At 48.2% G+C, this 26,707-nt stretch overlaps 8 protein-coding genes across 8 annotated transcripts; 4 read left to right on the forward strand and 4 right to left on the reverse strand.

Annotated features, from left to right (window-relative positions):
• Window positions 1–859: 859 nt before the first annotated feature.
• DEU56DRAFT_243934 (HotDog domain-containing protein) lies at window positions 860–1,937 on the reverse strand. The gene is made up of 5 exons (XM_041345272.1): window positions 1,608–1,937; window positions 1,493–1,550; window positions 1,337–1,441; window positions 1,218–1,287; window positions 860–1,161 (listed from the first exon to the last, which is right to left on the reverse strand). The coding sequence occupies exons 1-5, from the start codon at window positions 1,852–1,854 to the stop codon at window positions 1,066–1,068; spliced, it is 576 nt and encodes a 191-aa protein (XP_041210475.1). The 5' UTR covers window positions 1,855–1,937; the 3' UTR covers window positions 860–1,065.
• Window positions 1,938–2,712: 775 nt separating this feature from the next.
• DEU56DRAFT_791643 (histidine phosphatase superfamily) lies at window positions 2,713–4,523 on the forward strand. The gene is made up of 9 exons (XM_041352670.1): window positions 2,713–2,934; window positions 3,019–3,072; window positions 3,207–3,348; window positions 3,426–3,471; window positions 3,592–3,635; window positions 3,692–3,882; window positions 3,929–4,136; window positions 4,188–4,271; window positions 4,320–4,523. The coding sequence occupies exons 1-9, from the start codon at window positions 2,914–2,916 to the stop codon at window positions 4,355–4,357; spliced, it is 828 nt and encodes a 275-aa protein (XP_041210476.1). The 5' UTR covers window positions 2,713–2,913; the 3' UTR covers window positions 4,358–4,523.
• Window positions 4,524–4,591: 68 nt separating this feature from the next.
• On the forward strand, window positions 4,592–5,450 carry DEU56DRAFT_870476 (uncharacterized protein; the record flags this gene model as incomplete). The annotated part of the gene is made up of 2 exons (XM_041355637.1): window positions 4,592–4,613; window positions 4,717–5,450. 2 exons carry the CDS (start codon window positions 4,592–4,594, stop codon window positions 5,448–5,450), a joined length of 756 nt encoding a protein of 251 aa, XP_041210477.1.
• Window positions 5,451–5,661: 211 nt separating this feature from the next.
• On the reverse strand, window positions 5,662–6,112 carry DEU56DRAFT_870477 (ubiquitin-related domain-containing protein; the record flags this gene model as incomplete). Its single annotated transcript, XM_041355638.1, has 5 exons — window positions 5,662–5,746; window positions 5,800–5,882; window positions 5,936–5,965; window positions 6,020–6,037; window positions 6,095–6,112. The coding sequence occupies 5 exons, from the start codon at window positions 6,110–6,112 to the stop codon at window positions 5,662–5,664; spliced, it is 234 nt and encodes a 77-aa protein (XP_041210478.1).
• A 3,445-nt stretch (window positions 6,113–9,557) lies between these two features.
• DEU56DRAFT_791660 (copper amine oxidase) lies at window positions 9,558–12,650 on the reverse strand. Its single transcript, XM_041352671.1, has 11 exons — window positions 12,115–12,650; window positions 11,872–12,063; window positions 11,499–11,819; window positions 11,412–11,442; window positions 11,079–11,356; window positions 10,759–10,882; window positions 10,673–10,707; window positions 10,352–10,624; window positions 10,082–10,297; window positions 9,981–10,030; window positions 9,558–9,927 (listed from the first exon to the last, which is right to left on the reverse strand). Exons 1-11 carry the CDS (start codon window positions 12,472–12,474, stop codon window positions 9,654–9,656), a joined length of 2,154 nt encoding a protein of 717 aa, XP_041210479.1. The 5' UTR covers window positions 12,475–12,650; the 3' UTR covers window positions 9,558–9,653.
• Window positions 12,651–12,935: 285 nt separating this feature from the next.
• DEU56DRAFT_791667 (amine oxidase catalytic domain-containing protein) lies at window positions 12,936–16,320 on the reverse strand. The gene is made up of 11 exons (XM_041352672.1): window positions 15,504–16,320; window positions 15,259–15,450; window positions 14,893–15,210; window positions 14,807–14,837; window positions 14,462–14,751; window positions 14,167–14,290; window positions 14,083–14,117; window positions 13,761–14,033; window positions 13,494–13,709; window positions 13,388–13,437; window positions 12,936–13,332 (listed from the first exon to the last, which is right to left on the reverse strand). Exons 1-11 carry the CDS (start codon window positions 16,173–16,175, stop codon window positions 13,059–13,061), a joined length of 2,475 nt encoding a protein of 824 aa, XP_041210480.1. The 5' UTR covers window positions 16,176–16,320; the 3' UTR covers window positions 12,936–13,058.
• Window positions 16,321–16,685: 365 nt separating this feature from the next.
• DEU56DRAFT_791668 (histone deacetylase complex protein) lies at window positions 16,686–17,912 on the forward strand. Its single transcript, XM_041352673.1, has 3 exons — window positions 16,686–16,795; window positions 16,850–16,959; window positions 17,010–17,912. The coding sequence occupies exons 1-3, from the start codon at window positions 16,739–16,741 to the stop codon at window positions 17,740–17,742; spliced, it is 900 nt and encodes a 299-aa protein (XP_041210481.1). The 5' UTR covers window positions 16,686–16,738; the 3' UTR covers window positions 17,743–17,912.
• Window positions 17,913–19,321: 1,409 nt separating this feature from the next.
• Window positions 19,322–19,834, forward strand: DEU56DRAFT_733048 (uncharacterized protein; the record flags this gene model as incomplete). The annotated part of the gene is made up of 2 exons (XM_041348317.1): window positions 19,322–19,558; window positions 19,634–19,834. 2 exons carry the CDS (start codon window positions 19,322–19,324, stop codon window positions 19,832–19,834), a joined length of 438 nt encoding a protein of 145 aa, XP_041210482.1.
• Between the last annotated feature and the right edge of the window lie 6,873 nt (window positions 19,835–26,707).

Consider the following 26,707-nt stretch of genomic DNA (forward strand, 5'->3'; position numbering starts at 1 on the left):
GCCTGCTTCCAGCGCGGAGCGTTGCCGCTGTAAACCCTATGGTATATCAGCTGAATGTACTGGGGAGACGGGCCGAGCAGCGGCGCTGGCTGGCCTAACCTTGTTTACCAGTCTGTTATCACAATTGCATAAAATGTCCGTCAGACAAGAAGGCAGGTTACGTCCACTCTCGTCTTTATTTTGCGTAATTTCCATCAGACAGAACCAGTTCCGGAAAATATGAAACTCACAAAGTACTCACTGTGGGGTACCGCAATGCCAAAAGCTCGATGTACGAAAGACCGGTTGACTTTTGTTAAATGGCATACCTCAGTTTTCTGGTTGCGCAATACTACGAGCTCCCATAGCATAGTATGGATTCTGATTGAAGACCGACGTCTTTAATTTCCTGATCTGTGCACAAGTGTGAAGTGGACTTTGAAGATAACACCAGCCGGTCATCGAGGAGTGGTAAAACATGGCGCGTAGATATGATCTTCGAAGACAATATATTCGGAGACAAATGACGGGGTGAAACAATAAGTTTCTCTGGCATTATCAAAGTTTGACAAGAATGTATGTCAAAATGTCATACTTGGCCAAGTCCGGGGGTGACCCGGTGCGTTCTCGTCAAGCCAGATTGCACGAAGTTGGCTAAACTTGGACTCCGAGCGCCACTTGGGCGGAGAACAGTCAGCGTCAGGGATAGAGCTCCCGGCACAACTACACCACTTACTTGGACGAGTGAGTGGTTAATTGAATGAGTAGTGACCGAAAGTAAATGCATCTGGGCTTCAGCTTCAGCTTGAAAGCCTGAACGATAAACGATTTTCATTATCCGAAAATGACAATCGATTATCATCCAAGCTTACATCACTGGACCAATTAGCTAATCACCCATTTAGGAATGGTAGGTAATTGGTTGTTACGCAACATTAGTTTGTCGATGAACAGAGTGCTAGAAAACTCATGAATGATGGAACAGGCCAGAGGACAACTTTCGGAGTAGCCAAATTATAGCATGAGCAAAATTGCGGCATGTGTAAATCAACATGGCTCCCAGACTCGCGACTGCGCCGATGTAGGTTAGAGTTTGGCAGATTCAGATGCCTTCGGTTCAGATGGAACCATCTTGATGTGTACAGCTGATGCTACTAACCGGTGTCGCGTAACATTCCATACCTTTGAAGCTAGACATGAGCTGATGGAGCAAGGGATGGAGATCGCCAGAATCTCACCTCACAACGGCTTGAGAGTGCCCGGCTACCAACAGCGAGTGTTGTGCTCACAAGGCGTAACTTGTCTCCCCTGACACAATAATTCAGTAAAAGAGAACTAGCGTGTTATTTGAACGTACAGCAATCCTGGTGAATGGTAGACAATATTCAAAGACTGCGATACGCCGAATACGCCATAACCGCTTGTCGAGGCCCCAAGGACGTAAATAGGCATTGTCGAGCAGCTACGCATCTATATTAGCTCCAGTCAAACAGGAGGTAACTGAGAAACATGCATATCAATCATCATGGCTATACATCCACCGTGCACGCTTCCACCACCATTGAGCATATCTAAGAATTTGTTGATAAGCACAGGATGTACTGCCATGTATGAGAAACAAAAGGTACCTTCATCCACGACCACCTCGACAACGACACGTCCTTCGGATTTCCCTGGCTCCTCTGCCTTCAACAATACAGATGCCTCTGTTAGTTGCAACCGTGACCCGAACTCGGCCTCGAAACCTCTGAAAGGCTTAGCAATCGATCGCGAAACACGGCTCGACTGCACCAGAAAGCCGAGCAAAGAATGTTTGACTTCTGGTGGAGCATTCCCTTCGACTCGGGAGGTATCGGTATTGCTTGCTGGCTTCATTGGAGGGAAAAGGTCAAATTACGTTCGGGTGTGAATTTACCCTGCTACGTTGCAAGAGTTCATGATCATATGTTAGTTCAGATGTGCTAACGTAAGCCATACCGAAATCAAAGTACACAGTTCAACCTAAGTCACATGACATCACGCTGTCTGAACATATGGGGCTCGTCCTAATCCTCGCTGCAGACTCCAGAGTCCTCAGCCATATGATCGTCGACGACACTACAGGAAAGATGGTACCTGTGTACACTCTCACCCACATCTATCGAACCTAAACCACGATAGGAAGACGCAGTAAGGTACTTGACACGGACAAGCAGTCGCGAATGCCCCACAGATGGATCATGAAACAGCAAACTGACCCGATGATCCCCGACGAATTTGCGCTTCACTTCGACAGTATCAAATACAACTTCCAAGCTGCACCACTTCTTGTCTCCTCCGAAGGCAACCTAGTCCACCCCATCGACACTTATGATACTAATACCGCACTCAACGGCTCCCATCGGTGAGATAGAGCCCACCGTCCGTCACCGAAAAATATAAGATCATGATAGCTTCCAAGCGACCGCGGGGAACTTAAGCATACTGAGACTCGGCACAGTGCACTACAACACTGACTACAAACGCCCACATGTGAATGACAGACCGGATAACAAAATGATTTATCGCGGAAAGCATAAAAATAGGTAGAGTGGCATTTATGCGTATTGCGCTTGTATCTTCAATCATCTCTGGCGCACTGGATGTTTCCTAATGGCTCGAGCTCATAGTCGATAGTATCTTGTGTTTGACTCCAGAATAAAATTGCGATCTGCAGCATCACGACCGGAGCGTCGGCAACGCCGAGTCGCCGACCCCTAGTTTGCCTGAGGCTGCGGCCGACCAACAACAAGGCGGCACCCACAAGTTTGCCCCAAAGTGCATATGATTGTTTAGCGCTCAGTATTCGACCCTGAGAATAGATCATACAAGAAGGAAGATAACTCGGGTGGTTGCTTGTTATAGTGATTCCCCACGAAAGATCTCTCCTGGAGTCTAATAGAGTTCCGGTTTACCATGTCCCAGCGGACTTATGAGGTCAGTTTTTATGATTTATGATTGTTGAGATCACCTTGTCACAGCCTGCGTGTGATGTCGTGGACTAAACGAATCTGATGGCAGGCGGTCAAAGGATTTTTCGTGCAGGAAAGTGGCGCTCTCCGCGGTCAAGGCGAGGTAATAGTGTTTGACCATGATAATTGCGCTTGGCTGACATATATACATAATCGGTGATCGCGTCCTTTTATTCTGAAGGCTGTAAGTCCTGTGTTTCGTCGAATGTGAAAGCTTAAACCCAAAGTTTTGGACAGCTTCCTCCTCGATTCGGGCTGATAGACAGTTCCGATGATCGATGGAAGACGTTCAGGCAAGAGATAGATCGGCTCAATACGTCCTCTCCTGCCAACACGCAGTACAAGGTCATATTCGTGGGGAGACACGGTCAAGGCTTTCGTGAGGTTTCATCTTGTTGAAGATAACATTTCAGGGATTGATCAAAAAAATTATGATACGATAACCTTTCCCCACAGATAACGTAGCCGAGGGGAAATACGGCACCGAGGTGCGACCTACTATGTGCATCATTAGGCCCATTCCATCCTAACATTCTGCTCCACATCCGAAGAAATGGGAAAGGTACACTTCCTCTACTCTCTTCCTTCGATGAAGTCCCCTGAACCAAGTGCATCCATCAAGCTATTGGGCGAGAGAGTACGGCGATGGAGAATTGATCTGGGGACGTCAGTGTTATCACCCATTCACTGAATTGCGCTGCCTTACAACCAAGTCGTGCTAGCGGATCCGGAATTGACGGAGGTTGGCAAGGATCAGGCGAAATCGGCGCATGACGCATGGAAACAAGAACTTAAATTCGACATTCCCCTTCCGGGGAAGCTCTACTCCAGTCCTCTGACGCGAGCTATCCATACACACCAGATAACATTCGACTCTATTATACCTAAATCGCAGCGAACCATGATTGTCGAGGTATGAGGGCACGAAAATTTCGTTAGGTTTACTCACTGCGCTATAGGACCTTAGAGAAGTAAACGGCGTTCATACCTGTGACAAGCGAAGAACGCGCACTTATATCGCAAAAAAATTCCCTGACTATGACATCGAAGAAGGGTTCGTAGAGGAAGATATATACTGGAACTCTGAAAAGAGGGAGACTCACGGAGATATCGATATCCGAATGAAGCGTGTACTCGACATGATCTTTGACAGGGACGAGGAACAATGTGAGTACCATACCCCACCTGTTCATTGATGTAGATTGACCGCTCGGCTAGTCATCTCGTTCACTGGCCATGGGGGTATCGTTGGCTCAGTGCTGCGGGTCACAAAGCACAAACTATACGTGTTACCCACTGGAGGTTCGTGTTCGAACCTAATTTGAGAGCGCGCGCTTATTTCTGAGGCAGGGGTTTTACCGGTGATTGTTAAGTCATCTATATCTTAGGATTTTGCTCCAGGAAGTCTTGGCGCAATATCTCGAGAAAGATGTCAATGAAGGAGTGGTGGAAGTTTCTGAGTCGTATTCGGGCTCGCTTTCAAAATGTCTTGTTTGATCTGAAATGGATAAAGTCCGCACTGTCCACAGCATTACGTGTATATTTAAATGGTCTGGTGCGAGCTTCCACGTGTGATACCATCTCCCTTCTCGCCACTGCCAGCACTGAGGCATCTATTACCAATGTATGCAGTAAATGACGCAGGTGCGCTTTCCAACTTTCAATTAAGTATGACATAATGAATTCAACAGAGCAGGACATGGCACTCGTGCAACTAGCCCATTCTCAGAAGGCAGTAACTCTGAAGTCGACTCGCTCTTTGATGAGCCTCAAATTGCCATGCGCACTGTGCCACCGATTCCTGGGCTTTTCGTTCCATCCATCAGATTGCCTCTCGAATTGGCGAACGACATCGTTCAGCAGTGCATGAGCCTCTACTTCGATGGGCGAGGCATAAATCAGATCATGCTCTTTGGACGCACATCATCCGAGCATGGTGAGAACATGGGAAGTGGCTTACCAACGTTCTTGATCACACTCCTGCACCGCCTAGCTGATTTGCTGCGTGATCATCTACCCGAGCAAGTGCACGGAATGTTATTTCCTCCCAAGGATGCGCCGCAGCGCGCCCGACAGGCAATTCTGAACCTGTATCATCCTGGAGAGGGCATCTCGCCTCATGTCGATCTACTGAAACGATTCGATGATGGAATCATAGGTGTGAGCTTTGGAAGCGGATGCGTGATGAGCTTTGAGCGGGTTAAGAGTCAAGAGGCGATGCTGTTTGGAGAGGACGGCGAGGACCGACCGCTGGATAGGAACCGATGGGACCTCTATCTGGAAGAACGCAGTGTCTTGATCCTATCGGAGGATGCTCGCTATAACTGGACTCATGGGATTGATGGGAGACCGGAGGACTTTGTCAGTGGAGGAATAGATGGGCAAGGAGAACCTGAATGGATTGAGAGGGGGACGAGATTGAGTATTACATTCAGGTGGCTGTTACCAGGCGCAGATATCGTTGGAGGACCAGATCCGTGATAAGGACGTGGCGCCACCTGAAAATTATCAGCTGCACGTGTAGAGAGTAAATATTTACCATGTCGAGTAAGTCATGACGGGCGATAGAAGACAAGCAATGCGACAGCAAGTGAAAATCAAATGATATCTAACAACGCACGAAATCCTACACCTCATGATTAAACTCCTTTGCTAGAGGACATCTCTGATACACATCTCCAAGGGTCCGATCTCAAAAGCCGCCACGTAGAGCAAGAACAAGATGGAGAACTGATCCAGCGGTGATATTGAACTCCTTAGCGGTCTTATCATCCGGCCTTAATCAAGGATAATGACTTTACGAGATCCTGTAAAAGCTAAGACGACGCACATTTGTCTTCCTCCGAAGATCAGTCTCTGCTGTTGTGGTGGCACACCGGACTGCTCTTCGACCTTCTCCTTGATTCGAGTGATCTGTTGCGGTAGGAGTTCGTGAAATGTTAAACAGTATCCTGGGTCGCAGATACCTTGTCATCGAGATCTATGTCCAACTCGATCTGCACATGAATTTTCGTTAGTTATTATCAGATTGTGAGGATTAGATTGGGCACCTCCTTGCCAGTGAGTGTCTTGCGGTAGTCATCAGGTTAGCGGAACGTTCGCTGGCAATATGTCTGCGTCCTCACCTTTACTTTGATGAGCATGGTCGTAGATCTAACTTAAGGTAACAATCCTCATCACCAAAAGTCCCAAAACGTCACGAGCTCTCAGCGTGACACATTTCCACGGTCTTACTTTTCAACTCTAACTGCCGCACAACCGAATTTCAAATCTAAAAGCTAGAATGGTGGAGCTTGATGGATTCCATCTGCTCAAGCTGTTCTCACATGTCGAATCATGCCTTGGGAGACAGGCCTCCTTGTTGCAGGTAGTGGAATACGAATTCTCGACTTGCATACAATGCTGTCAGCACTCACGATTTCAGCTCAACTTCATCTTCTTGTATTCCAGAACACCATATGAGTATGTACCACGACAAATTGACAACGAAAAACCCAAACCCAAACGTTGAGACTCTGTAGTGAATACCCGACGAGTGTTGCTCACTTGAATCCGTTTCCCGTGCTACACACTGTCTCCAGTTGACACGTGTGTGCCCTCTTGGAAAGCAATTGTAGTCATCCTAGTTTCTGTCTCGGAGTTGGCCACGAGCTCAGCGTGATATTCTCGAATACTGAGGATGAGGCGTGGTCCCAGCACAAACATCTGCACAAGCAGGGAAATTTCAAGAATGCCAAGATAAATCTCAGCTCCCATGGAAGAATCCTATAGAAATGATGAGATGGTCAGATGGTACGTGGCAGTCACAAGTTGGCGTACCGATATCTGTGGAGAGAGAAGGCCGACAGTGACCAAGCAAGAAACGGCAGCGTGTCTGGTGTGGAAGTTCAGCTAAAAAAGACACGGTACATTCAAACTCACACTGCAAAGTAAAAGACATGAGTTTTTATTAACATCGCGAAACAGTCCCTCCCTGGGAATGGGAGTTGCAGTTCATGAGAGTGTTTTATAGCAATCCAGACTGCAAGACATAGTGCGAGGACCTCCCATACAATACCGAGTATCCAAGTCTCAGACGACAGAAGTGATAAGCCAGGAGTTCCATCAAGAACACACTGATAGGTGCCAGAGATGATAAGCTCCTCTGGTATCCATGAGCCTAATGCGCTTACGTTTTTTTTAATAATAATCGAAGCTCACCCCCTGAAACATCGCTGCTTGCTATTGCGACAATCACTCCGCAGGCAACCGTGACAGCCAGAGAGATTCCGGCGAGAAAGATTGACACCTTTCTAGATCGCTGATACATCGCACGTAACCGAGTAACTAAAATGTCTGGCGCGGTGTTTCAGTCAAGTCAATGAGGTACTACAGCCAAGTAGCTTACAACCCAGCATAACATTTACGACGAAAGTCGTCCACCATTGTGCGATGCCGAGAATAGTGCCTGAAAGACCCAGTTACTGATGAGCTTCGGAATTCTCGATGCTCCAAACGAACTCACAACTGTAGCAGTCAATTATATTGAACCGACAAACTGGCTGAAGATCTCACTCACCCCTACACGGGAGAACAATGAGTTAGAATAGAACGACAGGAATCAGTGCAGAATTCTCACTATATCTGTCACCGAAACTGACGGAAGACCTACTACATGTCGCCAGTGAGAAGACACAATCACAATATTTAATATAAGGAAACATACACAACATGATGATGCTGATCGTAAGATGATGTCTTATTAGCACAATTAATGCTTGCTAAATTAGCGCAGCAAACATACCCAAATGAAAGCATTCCGACGTAACGCACCTAGAATATGCTATAAGTTAGTACAATTTGGCAATCGCAGTTATAAAATAAGCTACATACGCTGACATATAGGACAGTCATGCGGGACCAGCGTTGCTTCTGCCGCTCGGAATTAGTTGTATTATTATGTTGTCCGGGGACTCTGCTCACCAAGACCAGTTCGTACTAAAGAACCCAGTGAGATGGCTGCTTCTGGTAATGTCATCGGCTTACCTCTTGTCCAAATGTCAGTGCTGAATACCACATGAACATCAACAAGTCTTTCGATAAGCATATATTGCTCACCCCAATCGTATAACACCACAGTAGAGGATGCAACTGCAAAGTGATAGTAAAGACAGATCTGAGTGAAACATCATCGACATCACTGGCTTCCTGCTCACGAACCTACAAAATAGCTGTAAAGTCGGTAAACATTGATTAGCGGCCACCACTTAGGATCATCCGAGACTAAAGTCATATGGAAGGGAATAGTACCAGAGTGGCAGAGAGTAGGCAGATGTATGACGATGATGGTCGTGCTAGGTTCATATACCATAACGCCTGTTCGCCGAGTCGCCGGCATGGAAGGTATTGTTCCTGGAGAGGTTCCTATCACACTCGCATCGAGTTCCGATATTAGCGTGATCTTACAGTTATGATCTAACACAGGTCTAGTGATGCAACCATCGACGATTTGAAAATGATGCCTGCGTCCCATAAGTACGAGTGACTATACTATACGTACCTTAGCGGATGTGATAGACAACGCTGAGGTAGGACTATGCGCGAGCAGAATGTTAAGTATTCAGTGTTGAGAAGCGCGAGAAGGAAAAAAGCCACTGTTGAATATAATGGCATATGGTGGTCGAAGGTGACAAGACGCGATAAAGAGTAAAAAAGGCAAAAGCAGTCCCAAAGACTAAATCTTTCGGAATAGGTAGCACTTGTACCGGTATCGTATCGTCCAACATTTGCCGCACTCTCTCCGCCTCGCTCGCCAGGGCCCAAGAGATGATAACAGCTCACCCAGGGTCTCTGAACGAGGTCACATCTACCAGTTGGACAGCAGAAAAATCTCAAATAGACCACTTGCCTCTCCAACGGCGCGCCAATATCCCCTTCCGCCAATGTTGCAATCCTCCCAAGATACACACTGCCTCAATATATTCTCATCACTTTGATGCAAGAGGGCAAGAGGGCATGACGTGCTGCGCTCATCACGCCGTTAATTGGCTGCATCGCATTTGACCAATAAGCTGAGATGAGTCTTGATTAATGATAATCCACATGATCTTTGTGCGTGATGCGGGGCTGGTGCTCAAAAGAGACTAACTATTCTGATAGGTAAGTCTCTACATTGGCAGGCCAAGATGATAAATCCAGATACCAGTATGCGTTACACCGAAGATTTGCGCAAATGTTGTCGGGATGTTCCATGCAAGAGAACCTCTCGAGACTCGAATATCCACTCGGTAAGATTTTCCTAGTGTTCTCTAGCCGCTTTTGAGAGGGTGAAGTAGTGCTTGAAGAACTTAGAGGACACGGGGGTGAGGCTTTGACGGATTTGAAGAGCTACCACTGGCATGCCATGGTCCAGACTTCAGACTCCACAGGGCCTGTTACTCGTGAAGGAGCATAAAAGCAAGAGCTGACGTTTTTGCAGTTTACGAAGGCGACCATTGGAAGGAGGCCACGCGCATCGAGAATAAAATACAGCATGGGGCAACTCCCTTGCAAGTGTCATGATGCATATCGAGGTGGTTTTCCAAGTTCAAGTACTGTGAGAAATTTTTTCCCGATTACCAGCGCCGAATTACTCCCGATATCATAATTGCATGAAGTAAAATTGATACATAGACAAAGCTAACCAGTTCCTTAGTGATATTCCTGTTAAAGCTCAAGTTTGATACGAAGGTAGAGCTCAGAAGCCTTCCTCATCTCTTCCACCGTCGAGGGAGGGGCAGGTTTCCCATCCAAGTCGTACACCTGCTCCGGATAGTACTCGAATGCGGCAGGGGGTTCCGGGACGCAGTGGGCTGGACGAACATTATAATCATTGTAAGAAAACGGGTCTCCCGGATTTTTGGGAGGTTGAAGCAGTATGGCATTGGCAGACTCGATGGAGACGTCATAGTCGAAATAATTGAAAGGCGTCAAGAAGAAACTAAATAATGCAGCGAGTCAGCATGTCGTACCAACGCGTAGCTAGAATGTCACCTTGAAGCGGCTGTATTAGTCCTTGTATTCGGAACATCCTCTGACGCGGGCTGGTACCGAGCAGGTCAGCTCTGCATCAACACTTAAGAAGGCGAACTCACAAGGTGGTGCATCCCAACGTTAATCCAGGTCACCAAATCCTCTTGAGTAATATTTTCACCGTCAAAGAATTTGTGGAAGTCAACAGGGGGAGCCCCTGGAAGGTTAAAGTTCCACATGCTGCTGGAAGACGGCTCTGTATCCTTGCGACGAGACACCGCCAAATTATAACGCGCCCAGTTTGCATTTTTGAGCAGACGCTTGGATCCTACAACGGTCTTGGAAGAGCACCTGTCAAGATAATGCAAGCACATTCAATGTGTGTTGCGCACATTATAAACCGGCGAGTAACCGGGATGGATTGCATATCCTCTAGGAATTCCCCATTTATTGGTTTCGTCAGTGTTCACAATAGTATAACCTCCTTGGAAGTTGGTGGGGAATCTCAGCAGAGCTTCGTCTTCGTTATCGATGTATTCACGGGTGATCCTTTGTTGGATCACCTCCTCACCCCAATCGTCGTCGAACCACGGTTGGTTAGTGACTTCCTGGCTAAGACTTGTTTTCAACAACGAATTTTGTGTTCCTCCTACGTCAAGGTCGACCTGCAAAAGAGCTTAGACCATGAAAAGTGTCATATGGTTTCCAAAAACCTTGAAGTTGATGACATGGTCGTGAAGACTTCCAACTGGTCACATGCGTCAGCGATATACGCTAAAAGTATCGGGGGACGGCGCACGAGTGGTGTTCCAGATTTTGCTCCCGTAAGCTCCTTGCTCCTCATCCCAGAACCCTGATAAAAGGTATCCGGATGCTGATACACGAACCTCGATGGTTCCATCGATGTGGAAAATATATTCAAACTTGAGAGAGGGTCAAGTATGTAAGTATATGATCACTATACCAAGCGACAAGCACTTACCACTAAAGAAAGGTCAACGCTGTCGAATCTTGGAAGACGGAAGCTGATCATAACACTCACAGTAGTCATAGCTAAATGCAATATACTGAGTACAGATGTTCCAGAGAACAGCCATATGATGCTACTTACTTTCCAACGGTGGCAACACTCCTAATAACCAGCTGGTAACCTTTGACCGCACCAAATTCACTTCGCTCAAAACCAAGATGTCTTGATATAGGACGTCCGCTGTCCTGTTCAAAGATACATATTGCTCGCTTCCTGGTCATCATCCCTGTTGCTGAAAAAGTTGTAGTTGGGAGATAAATGGCCTCGTCTGGGCAATCATAACCTGGAAGAAGATCGCGGACCGACTGCCCCATGCCAAAGTACGAGTCCAAAAGTGCAGTGCTCGACTTATAAGGATCATTCCCGGCTGTGCCACACAAGTCAGATATATTCCCTTCAATCTAAATTCAGCGACAACTCACTGTATTGCGCCAATGCCTCTTGAGGCTTGAGCTAGTTTGAATATTAGTCGGATAGCTAAAGTAGTGCAGGAAACAATATATAATCACCTCGTAGATGATCCGTTCACCCCGGAAGCGTATATCCCACAGGTTTAATCCCATATCGCGATCAAAACCCAGATAAAGTCCCCAGCCCATCCAACTGACGTATTGTAGGTCATGGTCAATCCTAAACCGCAACCCAGCAAAAGATACGGAACGAGGTCCTGGAAGGTCGTCGAGGTCACGTAAGGTGCCGATACGTTCTCGTGTACTCCAAGAGAGGTCCTCTTCTTGCTTCGTCACCGGAGGCACGCGCTTGAGCGTACCGTTATGAAACGCATCCATGAATGATTCCGCTGTATCAAATACTTGATGATTGTAAACGATCTATGGATGAGTTTAAAACGAGAACGTCCACTAAAACCAAAATAGGGTTTACCTTCAGCTGGTCCCATTTCGAAGGATCGGTACCACTGACGTCGATATATTGCCAAAGATTCAGCGGGTGCAGCCAAAATCCGGGCGTATCTCTCTGCCAATTCAACCAGAAGCGCCTAAACGATCCGTCGAAACCGAACGGCCCGGCGCCTCCAGCAACAATGGTATCATTGGGCAAACTACCTAGAAGTTCCTGAGAAAGTTTAAGAAAGACCAGGAAGGACAGTCGATGTAAACGACTCGCCTTATATGCATCCATCAGCGGGGCTGCTATCTTGGTGGTGATTTCCGGCAGGTTCCAGTCAAGGGCGTCATATCCCCGTGCGTTGTAGGGAAGAGTTTTGGTATGATAAATCTCCGTTAAATGCGTCATCTCCGTAGCTGGCGTGACCGGGAGCGGCCCGACGAGGTAATCTCTAATCACAGGTTCCATGGTCCCGCCATGGTGAATCGTAACCCGAGCGAACCTTGAAGGTGCATCATGAGGATCCAAAGATGAGAAATATTTGAGAACGTCAGCCTTGGGAGGATAGTATGTCTGTATCATGTAGATGGAGTTATCAGATGGCCGAGCTGCATCTCCCCGCGTGAGGTTTAGGTTCATCTGAGGACTCAGGAGCCAATTCTGGATTTCTACCGTTTCATCAATGGTAAGAGAAGCCCATGGGTTGATCGGAGCTGGCGGGCGAGCAGGAGGTGGAATATTGGATACACAGATCTTGATATCCTCATCGTAGCTGGTATCTCCGAAAACAATTTTGGAGCTAGGGGTAAATGGTCTGACCTGGATAACGGTCAGCGAAGCCAGTACAAGGATAATGATGAATGCAAGGCCGAGACGATGAGTAGTGATCCTGTTCGGCGTTCGCGTTAACCCATGCTTGGGTTCATCCAAGGATGCAGCTTTCAGCTGCTCGTATCTTTTGACCATGGTGGTGGACAGATAGAGATACACATGTGGCTGAACAGGACGCTAAACCATAAATACACAAGTCTCATGTGCACTATCACACGCCTGGCGTAGACTAAACACGGGATTAGCTTAAGACGAAAGACGGATCAGGAACTGAGTTCAACCTCCTTCTGTTAATAGCTCCGTGGATAAAATGATACACATGTTGCAAAGGAGTCACATAGTTAGCACCTGTCACTACACCACCCTCCTATCTCTGATAAGGCTTTATCGCTTTACAACTCAAGCTTGATCCGGTGGTATAACTCTGAGGCCTTGCGCATGTCTTCAATCGAAGAAGCAGGTGCAGGCTTCCCATCCAGGTCGAACATCTTCGCTGGATGGTACTCGAAGGGCGACGGGTGTTCCGGTAGGCAGTGGGCGGGCTGAACGCCATAGTCATCATATGTGAATGGGTCGCCAGGCTTTTCTGGGTTCTTCAGGAGGACAGCATTGGTGGACTCAATAGATACATCGTGATCGAAGTAGTTGAGGGGCGTCAGGAAGAAGCTGTTCGACTGTTGATTAGCTCTTATCCTATATGACAGAAGTCAGCGAAGCCAACCTTGACGTCGCCGTGTTCGTTCGCGTGTTAGGCGCGTCTTCCGATTGGGGCTGCAGAATGAAAGCAATGAGGCTTCACGATGCACTTCATCAAGCAAGCCACTTACAAGATGATGCATGCCAAGGTTGACCCAGGCAACCAGATCTTCTTGTGTGATATTCTCTCCATCAAAGAACTTGTGGAAGTCGACAGGAGGGCCTCCTGGCAAGTTAAAGTTCCACATGCTACTCGAGGACGGCTCTGTCTCTTTGCGACGGGAGACAGCCAGATTGTATCGCGCCCAGTTCACGTTCTTCATGAGCCGCTTAGAACCAACGACTGTCTGTAATCCAGAGTTCAGACTTCATCGCGACATCCTCAATAACATACGCACGTTGTGAATAGGAGAATAACCTGGATGGATAGAGTATCCTCTCGAGGTTCCCCACTTGTTTGTCTCCTCTTGATTGACTATTGAATAGCCGCCCTGGAAATTCGTCGGGAATTTCAACAAGGCATCGTTCTCGTCCTCGATATACTCTCGTGTGACCACCTGCTGGATAACTTCATCTCCCCAGTCATCCTCGTACCAAGGCTGGGTGATAACTTCTTGACTCAAGGTGGTCTTCAACAACGAGTTTGCTGTTCCCGCCACATCAAGGTCGACCTGTCATGGTTTGTCATCGTTATGAATATACCATAGGAAAAGTGTTCACCTTGTAGTTGATAACGTGGTCGTGCAGACTACCCACTAATAACGATATGTTAAATTGGCATAAGAGATGGGTGAAAACACAAACTGCTGGTCTCCCAGATTCGGTTGCCGTATTGCCCTTGTGTTTCATCGTAGAAACCAGCCTGCAAATACCCGGAGGCAGAGACACGGACCTCGATAGTCCCGTCAAGATGGAAGATATAGTCAAACTGCGCAAATGATTAGGTCAATAACGAAAAAACCACTTGAATCGCCACTCACCACTACAGCAAGGCAACGCAGGATTCAGTCAACATCACAAAGATGACAAATTGCTGCACTTACAGTAATCATAACTAGGGTGAGAGTTTCAGCATCATGCAGACTAAAGACAAAATCACGTACTTTCCAACCGTAGCGATACTTCTAATCACGAGCTCATAGCCCTTCACTGCGCCGAACTCATTTTCTTCGAAACCAAGATGTCTCGTAAGAGGTCGACCGCTATCATGCTCGAAGATACAAATTGCACGCTGTTGTGTGCTTATTCCGTTCACTGAGTACGTGGTCGCCGGCAAATATACAGCTTCATGTGGACAGTCATAACCCGGCAACATGTCACGGACGGATTGTCCCATGCCGAAGTAGCGATCGAGCCAAGCAGTCGTTGCCTGAAATGGATCGTTACCCGCTGGAGAACAAAATCAGGCCAACTGAAATGCGGAAGCCAGTGTTAGATCACCCACCATACTGTGCAAGGGCTTCCTGGGGCTTGAGCTGTGAAAGGATCAGAATACTGCATAAGTGGATGGTTACATCGAGAACAGCTTACCTCATAAACAATCCGCTCCCCGCGGAACCTAATGTCCCACAAGCTCAAGCCCATGTCTCTGTCGAAACCAAGGTACATGCCCCAGCCCATCCAGCTAACATACTGAAGATCACGATCCACTCTGAATCTCAGACCTGCAAATGACACCGAACGGGGTCCAGGAAGGTGGTCGAGATCGCGTTGGGCTCCGATACGCTTACGAGTACTGTACGACAAATCGGTGTCAGGGTCGACAACGGGGACGCGTTTGAGGCTGCCATTATGGAATGCTTCCATGAAGGATTCCGGGGAGTTAAAGACTTGGTGATTGTACACGATCTAAGACCAATTTGAGCACAAAAGTAAAATGAGGTCATAAGAACATACCTTCAGCTGGTCCCATTGCGAGGGATCAGTACCACTAAGGTCAATGTACTGATATAAGTTGAGCGGGTGTAAGAAGAAGCCGGGAGTGTTGCGCCGCCAGGTAAGCCACAGACGTCTGAATGAACCGTCAAAGCTGAAGGGTCCACTGCCGGCCGTCGTAAGAGTATCCTGGGGCGTGCCTCCCAGAAGTTCCTGAGGACGAACTCTTGTAAGCAGCAAGTATGAAGTAAGATGACACAAGTGACCTCATATGCTTCCATCAAGGGAGCCGCCATCTTCTCAAAAATTTCTGGGGTAGTCCAGTCACGGGTATCGAAGCCACGTGCATTGTGCGGAATGGCGTCAAGATGGTATATCTCCGTCAAATGCCGCATACGAGTGGACGGCCCAATAGGAAGCGGGCCAACAAGATAATCCTTTACGACAGGCTCCAGTGCAGAACCGTGGTGAATTGTGACCCGTGCATACTTTTCGGGGATGTCCGACGAGGACAACGACGAGAAGTAACTAAGGACGCTGGCCTTAGGCGGGTAGTATGCTTCTATCAGGAAAATGTGGTTGTCCGAAGGCTTCGATATAACCCCGCGCGTCAGGTTAAGGGCCCGGGCAGGCTCCTCCAACCACCTCTGGATCTGAACGGTCTGCTCGATGGTGAGAGAAGCCCATGGGTTGATCGGGGCTGGGGGACGGGCAACAGGGGGTGCAGGTGAAGCACAGGCCTTCACGGAGTCCCCGTCATGAGTATCTTGTGCTCCCAGATCTACTGATAAGGGAGGATGAACACGCAGAAAAGAAAGTGTTACCAACGCCAGACACGCGACAAGACCAATGACGACACGACGAGTAGTGCGATACGACTTCGGTGACTGGACTTCACTATCATCTCCACTCTTCAGAATTTCATAACCACCAGCCATGGTGATAGTGGAAGGGTGTGAAAGACAAGCGTCTGTTTCACCCCCGTCTTCTAATGCCGCGAGTTTGTTCTGTGGGGTCACCTGAACTTCCTAGGCAGAACTTTGTGAGCCGATTAGCAACACTAGTCTCCCCATAAATGTCACGAGTCCGCAGATCCGAGTGGCTGCTGGCAGGCATACGCATGACAACTTCAATTCGTTATCTCATGGACAAGGAATTACCACGAGATTACGCCCCGCTATACATATATATATCAATCTCAGGACTAGACCCGGACATAAACAAGTAGGCGCATGTTTTTGATAAGTTTTGGGTCTAACTCGTGCTAGGATGTGACAAGTTGGATAAACAAAGTCCCATGTAGTCATTGACCTTGTACTGACCTGAAATTTGAAAGATCACAGGAATTCATGCAAGTCTTGTTGTATCCATGGCGTTCAAGGTGCAAATTCCATGCTAAAGAGGTGTAATTGGTGGGTGCGAGGGTGGTTAGGCTCCAAATGGTAACTGTTATGTAAGCAAGCAGCGAAGGTCTACTACCCCGTGCACGTAGCAGTTCACAATGGCCGACATGGAGACAACGACCCCAGCGGGACAGCCTATTGTCTCAAGAGAGAAGGTAATTTCAACATTTTTGTACCTTTTGCATCTAATCGTTGTTTTTTTTTACTAGACGGCTCCATTCCTCATCCGAACTTTTGTAAAGGTTGGATCATTCCACAAACTGTCATTGTTCGAGGAAAATACTCTGCCAACCACGGATGAACAACAAATTTACACCTGGTATGCATGCAGGTGTATTTATTTTGACTTTGTTCTGACCCCGTGACTAGGAAAGACGCCACCTTGCGTGAAGTACTGACGACTCTCCGAAATGCTGCACCACAAATACCAGAGTTTCGCCACCCTCTCGCTCGGTATTCTTTCCGCGCTATATACGCAGACGCAGCAAACAGAGGACGATTTGCACAAAAAGAGCTTGGTATAGTCTATTCTCGTGACATTCTGGGCGAGCCAGGTACTGTTGACAACCCTGCGGCACGCCTACTCAACGACACGGATGGCGAATCCAGAGAGCAGACAGAACGGGAGAAAGAGGAGAGGACGCTCGATGAACTTCGATTTGTGCCAGGGGACTACCTTTGCGTCTCTATAATCCTTCCAAAAGCCGCTGCGGCTGCAGTAGCTGCAGCTACCCAGGCAGAGACCGCTGTCAAAGCTCCAGTTCAAAACGGCTGGAGATCCGCACCAGCAGCACGACAGAGTGATGCAGGATGGGGAACAGCAGCCCCGGTTGGCCGAGGTGGGGGACATTGGCGAGGGGACTCCAACCCTGCTCCCCCCAGTGGTCCACGAGGAAGAGGGGGAGGTGGTGGTGGAAGGGGCGGAGACTTTGCTGGAAGAGATCGTGACTTTGACCGAAACAGAGAATCAGACAGACGTCCGCCCCCAAGGCGTGATTCACCACCTCATCGAGGAGGCAGGGGCGGCAGAGGCGGGAAACGGTCGCCGTCGGGTTCACGATCAAGGAGCCCACCGCGACGCAGAGGATCTCGCTACGACTGATGGCGCTTACTTGTACATTTCAGGCTGTAGCTCTTACTCACTCACTAGCTACCAATTCAAACTTTTTGTGTGCAAAAAGACAAAGTTCATGTTACGGCAGAGATGATACGATGACAAGAACTTGATCAGCTTTTCAACCTTATACGTACATAGAAGCTTTCAATTATACCCTGACCACTGGCAAGTCCGCAACCTGAACTCGTGTGTTATTTCGCACCAGTAATCGCACGTCCTCGTATCTCCCTCGTGCCCACGGCCTAACACTGGACCCATCTGCCTGCATCTGCCTTGCGTTGGTGCTTCTGGTTTGCTTCTGGTATTCCTTCGAACTCGTGTTTTACATATAATCACATATATCAACGACATCGCCACCATCATGGGCGCTGGTCCCTCAAAGCCCAGAAACTATCCCTTTCCGGTTCCAAACGTCAACTCAAGCGGAATGCAAACAAGCTGGACCTCGGTCAGGTCAAAGAAGGGCAAGGAGAAAGCACACCCGATGCCGTATCAGCAGTACTCCAATGGATTTCCAACTGCAGCCTACGGATTTCAGTATTGTGCGTGACAGTCTCAGGAGAGTAGCCGATTCCTGATGGTTGCGGATGAAGACCCACAGGTACAAGCCGCTTATCCACAAATGAGCGGGTATTACCCAGTGGCCATGATTCCTATGCAGCAGCCTCTGGGTATGCCGCAACCATATGTTCCGGTTGCTGCTTTTCAAAACGCAGCTGCACCAGTGATTCCATCTGCAGGGGCGCAAGTACGCATGCCAGAGCCTGGCCCCGTAATGCCCGATGCGACTACTCAACAAAATCCAGTTGTTCCTCCTCCCCCTGTTATGACTAACGTGCAACCCCAAGCAGACACAGTTTTTCCTCCTCCTCCCATCCTAAATTACCCAGCTCACTCACAACCCACTGCACACATGCCCGAGCCACATGTAGACAATCGGGCGACTCCAGGCCCAGTCTTCCCCGATATGACTGGTCGACGAGGAGATCCAGTTGTTCCTCCTCCCCCCATTATAGCTGACGCACAGCATGCGGCCAACTCATCATCTCGTCCAAGATTCACCGACTTCTACCGGCCAGCAGATCACTCCGTTTCCATGCCTGAGCCTGATTTGAGTGATGTGCCATTTAGGCCACCAACCGTCCCTCCTATCCGAATGGCAACGCGGAGAAATCCCCTTCCCTCTCCTCCTAGAGATATATGGAACACCACCCCTTATCGTCAAGTTCTACAGGAACTCCCAAAGGACATAACCCTCTCTTTGAACGTCGAACACATGGAAGAGATGGAAAACATGCTGGCTCAGCCAGCAGGTCCGGCATCACGTCTAGGAAACCTATTTGGCTCTAGTAGTAAACGCAAGGGTAAATCGCGAAAGGGACTCTTCCGCGCTTTCAGCACATCGGGCAGCGATAGCGAACCTAGCGGTCATCATCATCGTTCCAATACCGTGACATCGTTCATTATACCACCAACTGCAGCCATGCCCCACGTGACAAACGCGTACACTGGAAATGGAGCCCCATTACAAGCTATGCCAGTTCCCGATCGCGGGCCACCCGTTATGTTTGACCATACCGGTGAACTAAGCGGGTTTGTAAATCACTCACAACACCGCGTGCTATACAGAAACAAAATGTATCCTACTGCGATGCACCTCCTCGAGGCGATGAAGTTTACGGAACACCCCAAACTCCAGGAGCGCATACGAACGTGCACAGATGTCGGTGACATGTACCCGTTATCAGCTAGTTTCCAGGAGCACGTGCGACCAGATTGGGGTCAGGTATTCTTGAGGATTGTGAGGCTGTTTTCATTAACCTTCTGATGGACCGACTTCCTCTGACTGTTTTTTCTTTTCTTTTTGCGTTTGCAGATGGAAGATGTTCTGTATATCAAATTCAAGCAACATCCCAATCTTCGGACCTTGCTTTTGCGCACGGGCCTGGCTGATATTGTGTATGCTGATATTAATGACACGTACTGGGGTCATGGCCCTTCAGGTGATGGTGCCAACGAACTTGGGAAGGCCTTGGTGCGCGTACGGGATAGACTTCGTGCGGAAGGGGAAAGATAGGGCCTTCCCCGGACAGACTCGTAAGAAGGAACGCAGTCCTTCCTTCCATGCAGATCGTGCCGATGCCTTGTGCTGGTCACTACTTATATCACGACTTAATGTTACCACATGTGTTTACGCTTGCTGTTTGTTGTACTCGGGTTGCTTCTTTCCATCATGTTGTTGAGCGGTATCAATTGTGGGCCACTAATAAGTTACTGTCATTCCAGACCACATTTTCTCGCAAAACTAACAGCAGCATATAGCTATAGATTATGCGTGAGCATATATATCGTGGTGTCGTTTACAGCATTCATGCCCAGTGAAAATCGCACAAGCCGGTTGTGGCACGCCGGGACCGAATCAGATCTTCTCCGGCTTTGGCACCGAATGCATCAACTGGTCAAGTATCCAGGCCATTACGTCAAAGATGTTCCATTGCTCGCATGTCTGAATCAATACTGAATCAGTAATCACGGGAGTGCTCTCATACATCAAGTTGGCCGGAGCCGCCGCTGTACAGGGTCTTCACAGAGGTGAGATCATCCTTCTTCTGATGAATATAAAAATATCTGGTTTCAATATTCCTCGTGTATGCAGCATCTTCACAGCATCACGGAACACATCTCTTCAGGGCGCTCGAGGTGATGTTTCGAATATGTCGCTTTATTTGAGGAACTAAATTAGCGAACAAAGGTACTGCTTTGTCTTACTACTCACTTGAGGTGAGTGCGGATTTGGCAGCCATCAAAACGCTGCAATTTGATCGAGTTTGAGCACGGGGATCTTTTGTAATGCCTTTGAATCCTTTGTGTAAACATCACATCGATATCGGCGGAACATCCTTTGACGTCCAACGCAGGTGAGCTGAGCTGTGCGCTCCTCGAGGCTTTTTCACACAAATTCGTGTTTCGGTTAGTAGTTATCATGGGAGCCTATCTATGGTACCTTTGAGAAGAGATGAGGAAGTCCCCAAGTTAGAGCTCCAGGATTTGAAAACTCCAAAGGTCCTACAAGAAGGCCAGTGATTCGCGTGGTTAAATACCTGCTGACATCGAGAAAAGCAGAACTGAGCTTGACGAGTCGATTCCTTCCATGTTTCGGTGGTATTGCAACTCTCTATCTGGCACAAAGCGAGTCCGGATCGAGGATATAATGGATGACGAATGAATATTAATGAATGGCTAGGGGCTGGACGTTGCAAGAATTCCTCGCACCTGCCAAGATCAGATCCTTCAACAAACACTGGATGGCCCTGGTCCAACATGTTGGAGGTGCCGGAGAGAGCCACCGGCATTCTTCTTGACTACCTACCCAACTTGAAGTTTCATACTTAATCGATGTTAATTTCCCCATTCCGGTGTAAGCTCACGCTTACCACATGACGTAGACATCGCTCATGACGTAGGTGTTCTGTCTGGCGTCCTACTCACTGCTCGATGATTGGACACCTTACTGTATTATCGGCTATTTGGCTATAGGTTGCTTTTCCTATATATACGCCATAGTTTACGCTACTATACTTTAGCTCCTCACCGTCCCGTCAATCATACGCTTTTCCTCGTACCGTTTGTCTGTCTAGTGTTCGCCGTCGCTGTGACGGTGTTCCACTTTTTTTTTACGATCAGCTGAGCGTACAGATAGTAGTGCCACGGCTCGGCTATGGCTGGCTCCGGTTCGGTATTTACCGGTTTGCCAGAAGTTCGGCGATACCCGTTAGCCAAGCCACTGATCACTGACTTGGTCCGATTCATTAGCCATGTGAACCAGCTACAACTTTCACAAGCCAAAAATTTATGAACCGCGGCTTGAACCACTTTAAGCCAGCTCAAGCTACGTGGTTGTGTGTAAGAATAGCTTTTTTGTTGCCTCCAGTGTTGTTGGTCGGATTCACTGGATTTCTCTACTCGTGGGCTATTGTTACTTGTATACACTATGGATAAGGTCCCCGTTCGAGTTGATGGAAGATTTAGGTTAGGAGATGTATTGGGATCCGGCTCGTATGGTATGTTATTTTCATATCATGATTACTGACTACATGTTGAATTTGACATTGAAACCCCATTAGCTGTCGTGTATCATGCGTGGAACATCATAAAGGATGATGCAGTTGCCGTCAAACTCGAACCCATCACCCGCTCATCTTCCGTGCAGCGCGAATACAAGATTTTGAAACACCTTGAAGGTGGTGTTGGTATTCCCCGCGCCCTCTGGTTCGGTAGGGAGTCGACATATCATGCTCTCGTTCTCGATCTCCTTGGGCCATCCCTCCACAGTCTCTTCCTTTCCCACAGCCGAAAATTCAGCCTTGACACTGTCATAAATCTAGGAGATCAGCTGGTCAGTCGGTGTGCGGGTTGCATCATGCATGTACAGATCACTAACCCCTTTCCCCAGCTCTCACGTCTCGAATACATTCACTCGCACAGTTATATTCACGGTGACATCAAACCACAGAATGTTGTTCTGGGTCTTGGCGATTTGAGGCACACTGCCTTTATTATTGATTTCGGCATCGCGAAGGAATTCTGGAATATGTCAACCAGTGTCCATATTCCATTTCGCCAAGGTCAACGTCTCACTGGCACTCCTGCATTTGCGTCAATCAACAATCACTTGGGAGTCGAACCAGGCCGTCGTGACGATCTCGAGTCACTTACGTACATGTTGATATACTTCTTGCAGGGCTCCCTTCCATGGTTAATTAGTGACCAAGAGAAACTTTCCAGCGCTTCCATACTCGAGCGCAAAGTGAACACCACCATCGAAGATTTATGTCATGGAATTCCTGTCGAGTTCGCAACAATTCTCATTTACACGCGCTCACTCGCGTTCTCAGAGGATCCCGACTATAACCACCTTCGCTCATTGCTTCACGTACTTCGTTCTACACCACCTGCACCAGCTGCGTGCTTGCTGGATATAAACCAGCCTGATGTACCTATCACACATTCCCCTCTACTCTTCGGACCCTGTGTAATTGAGGCAGTGCCTCCATGCCCGCCGCTTCGCAGATCGACTCGTGTGTGAGTAGTCCATTTATCTTAGTACTTACGAACTAATGTGATTGCAATTTGCAAGTTTGCGCCCACGAAATGACTCCCCATTACGTGCAACATCTTCAACTCCACACCGGAAAAGACTTAGATCATGATGCTATTGGACACCTGTATGGAGTAGTTTGTACAAGCAAGTACTGTACGCGTACTTTGTGATATAGTAGGATTCGTATACAATTTCTTACAACGAGCTTTGCAGCATACATATGACGTGGCGGATGCAATAACCACCGAACCAGATATATTGATATCTGAAAAACTTCCACTCCCACGCAGCGCCTCTTATCTTTCAACATCCTGCAGGCTGCAGGCTTGCCTGGAGATGGCCTTCGTAACTCGCGAGGGACTCATCGTGACTTCCTGAATCATCACAATTGGCAATACAGCCATACCACATAATAACGACGACTCAGTGAGTGCTTATCGATGGAAATCTTGTTCTGATCATATCGATCATTCAACTACACCTGAGGATGAAGACGTACATGCTCGATTTCAAGCCTTTGGACCCTCTGGAGTCTGGAGTTTCAAGCTGGAGTTGATTCTCTGCAGGTATGCACAATTGCGGGAGTTTTTTTTCACCCCCCACTCACCGCTGAATTAGATTTGACTTGCATGAGGCATGTATAAGTTGCGGACTCATACCTCGTGACAATTGTTCTCTGGGCTTTTCCATCAGGGACTCAAGATCACTGCACATCGGCATGTTCTGGGGTTTCCCCAGATGTCATGATATATCTAGACCGGTAATTCTGCTGTTAGTTGGATCATCATCACCACCACCGCCACCAACATGCCTCCTCGACGGAAGAACACTACCCAGCTTACTGCCAGAGTCGCTGTCGCTGTCCCCACCGTTGATCCAATTCCTCCCGCTCCTATCACTCCAACTCCCATTGCTGTTACCGTTACTCCCACAGCTGCTCCCGCTCCAATCGCTGCTGCAGTGAATGCAAATATACTTCGTAACCCTCAAAGGCATCGTCAGCGTCCCGTTAGATTTCGTGAAAATGCCTCAGATGACGGGGAATCCTTCCACCTTGAGAACGTCTCTGGGGATGAGGAGGACGAAGTGGTCAACCCACCTGCGCCTGCAGTTGGGCCTGCTGCAGGCCATAGTCCACTGCAGACCGCGATGAGTACCATTCTAACCGACCCTCTGGCCACTGGTGGCCGAGTCAAACTGCCTAAATCATCTGCCGATGTCCACTTCTTCTTCAGACAGGACCCTGACACTCGGTCGAATATATGCATAGCCTGCGAGTGAGTATCGTGTCTGGAGTCTATCATTTTTTCTGACATCCTTCACCAGAAAAATCCATGCGAACGACAACACTCACCACGTCATGTCATACCTTCATAGTACAGGCACTTCAGCTCGTCGTGCACACGCCTTCAACGACCATACTGAGACTTACCTGGAGGAGGCAGAGCGTCAGCACTGGCATGTCCTCCATAAGTCATCACGTTTGAATACTTTTTTGGATGAAGGCTGGACGGTCGCGACCATGCGTCAAAGGCTGAAGGATCCGGCTTACACACTAGACTCACTCGGTACTCCCCCTACTCCTGGCCCACTCCCCGGAACTAGCCTGTCAGTCCCAGACGACGCATTGCCTGCATTTAGTCTGGACGAAATGCACAAACAGATTGTCAAATTTATCATTGCGGACGACCAGGTGAGTCAATGTATACTTTCTACACACAATGTTTAATAATTGTCCTCAGGCGATAAATATTATCGAATGTCCGGAATTTCGTCGTCTGATCCGTCTTCTGCGGCCATCGGTGACCGAGAGCGACATATTTCACCGTACCAAAGTTCGCGAGTTAGTTATCGACGCTTTTCACGAATACTTCAATGCGTTGAAGAGGGATCTTGCGGTAAGTCTACAGCTGTCAAGACCCTACAAAGCGCCTTATATTTTTTAGGCCGCCCAGGGAAAGGTCGCATTCACATCTGACCTCTGGTCGGATTCTAACATTCGCCCATTCATGGCACTTACTGCTCATTGGATTGCTAAGGCCGACCACAGTTCCATGCTCGTTCTGAGGGCTGCGCTTATTGGATTCCATCACATTCCAGGCAGTCACACTGGCGAATTCCTGGCAGGAGTCCTCTTGCATCTTCTTGATCGCGCCGCTGTGACTAAAAAGGTCAGTGTTTAATTGTACCGTATAACACGCTCTGACTTTGTTTAGACTGGTCATTTTACCTTAGACAACGCCGCATGCAACCAGGTTTCCATGCGAGCGCTTTCGGAGAAACTGGAGTGCCGTGGTGTTGATTTTCACCCCATTGAGCACAGAATCCCATGCTTCCCGCATATCATCAATATATGTGTCAAGCATATTATTGATGATTACCACAATGCCGACTTTTCGCTCGTGAACGAACGTTGGGTAGTCGGCGATCGCACGATCATCAAGGCGGAGTACCTAGAAGCGGTGACAGGGAAAGCTATCAGCAGAGCTAGGGACCTTGTGCGCACGGTTCGCGCGTCCAACCAGCGACGTAATTCTTTCAGGGACACGATCATCACAGGTAACGAGAAGGAGTGGTTCCAAGATGACGCGGGCAAGACACTACGCCTCCCTGTTGTCGAACTCCTGCTTGATGAGGCAACCCGTTGGGATTCCAGTCTACATCATGCTCAACCGTTTACGAGCCATTCACGCAGGTAAGGCATCACGCATGAAATATTTGTCATAAGCTAATATTTTACCCAGGCAGTAGATTTATTTTTCGACTCTCCCACTCAGCAGCTCCATCAGCAAGTTCAAGTTGAGTCCGATGGAGTGGCAGTTCCTACAGGATGTCGAAGTAATCCTAGAGGTTAGTTTTAGTATCTTCGAAACTTCCGGTCCATCTGATCATTCTATACTAGGCGCCCCACGCTGCCCAACAATCCATGTCGGGCGAACGCACTCCCCATGCTAAGTGGTACATACCCGGCATTCGAAACGTTGATTGAGCGGTGGATTTCTTTGGCCAAACACGTCCCACACTGCGGCCCTCTTGTTGAGATAGGTTTGATTTGGGCAGATAAGTATGACGACAGGCTGGGCGCCACAAATGCCTATGCAGTCGCTATGCGTGAGTCTGGTATATTTTTTAAATATTTGGTTGCTCACGATTGCATTTATAGTTGTTGATCCTGCGGTCCGAATGTCATGGGTTCGGAGTCATTGGGCGGAACAACTGGTTAAAGATGTAGAGAAACATATCATCGATCTGGTACGTCTGTCAAACCAATATCAACGCAACTTTGATCTAATATTAGCACACACAGATGCATCAAAAACGAACCACGAACAGCTCAGCACCCGTCGCGCCTCCAGCTAATGAAGTAAGACCTCAGCGACAACTGCCCTCGCTAGGCTCCCGTCTTTATAATCTTCCTGACATTGGCGTCCTGCCATGTCACAACAGTGGCGCCCAAACAGTCGAGCAAGAATTCGAGGCCTACTCTACGGCTAATCTCAGCCCCAAGGGAACAGACATACTTGGGTTCTGGATGGTAAGCGTCCCATATCTCTACAATTAAAATATTTATTGACCATGAGGTGTTCACCAGGTCTCGGAGACCTTATTTCCGACGCTTTATGGCATCGCGATGGACTACCTCCCTATACAGGCATCTGCCGTTCCATGCGAGCGAGTATTTTCGTCCAGTAGTGAGACGGACACGAAGAAATGTAATCGCATGAGCCCGGTCCTGATGGAGGCCCTGCAGGTGGTAAAGTTTCTCGTGAAAAAAGAACGACTTAACTTTACGAAAGGTTGGGCAGCATCGCAAAAGGCTATGGAGTATCAGGCGTTGGGTGAGGGAGA

This window comes from Suillus clintonianus (assembly GCF_016758775.1).
Source record: "Suillus clintonianus strain FC179 chromosome Unknown DEU56scaffold_21, whole genome shotgun sequence".
Classification (NCBI taxonomy): Eukaryota; Fungi; Basidiomycota; class Agaricomycetes; order Boletales; family Suillaceae; genus Suillus; species Suillus clintonianus.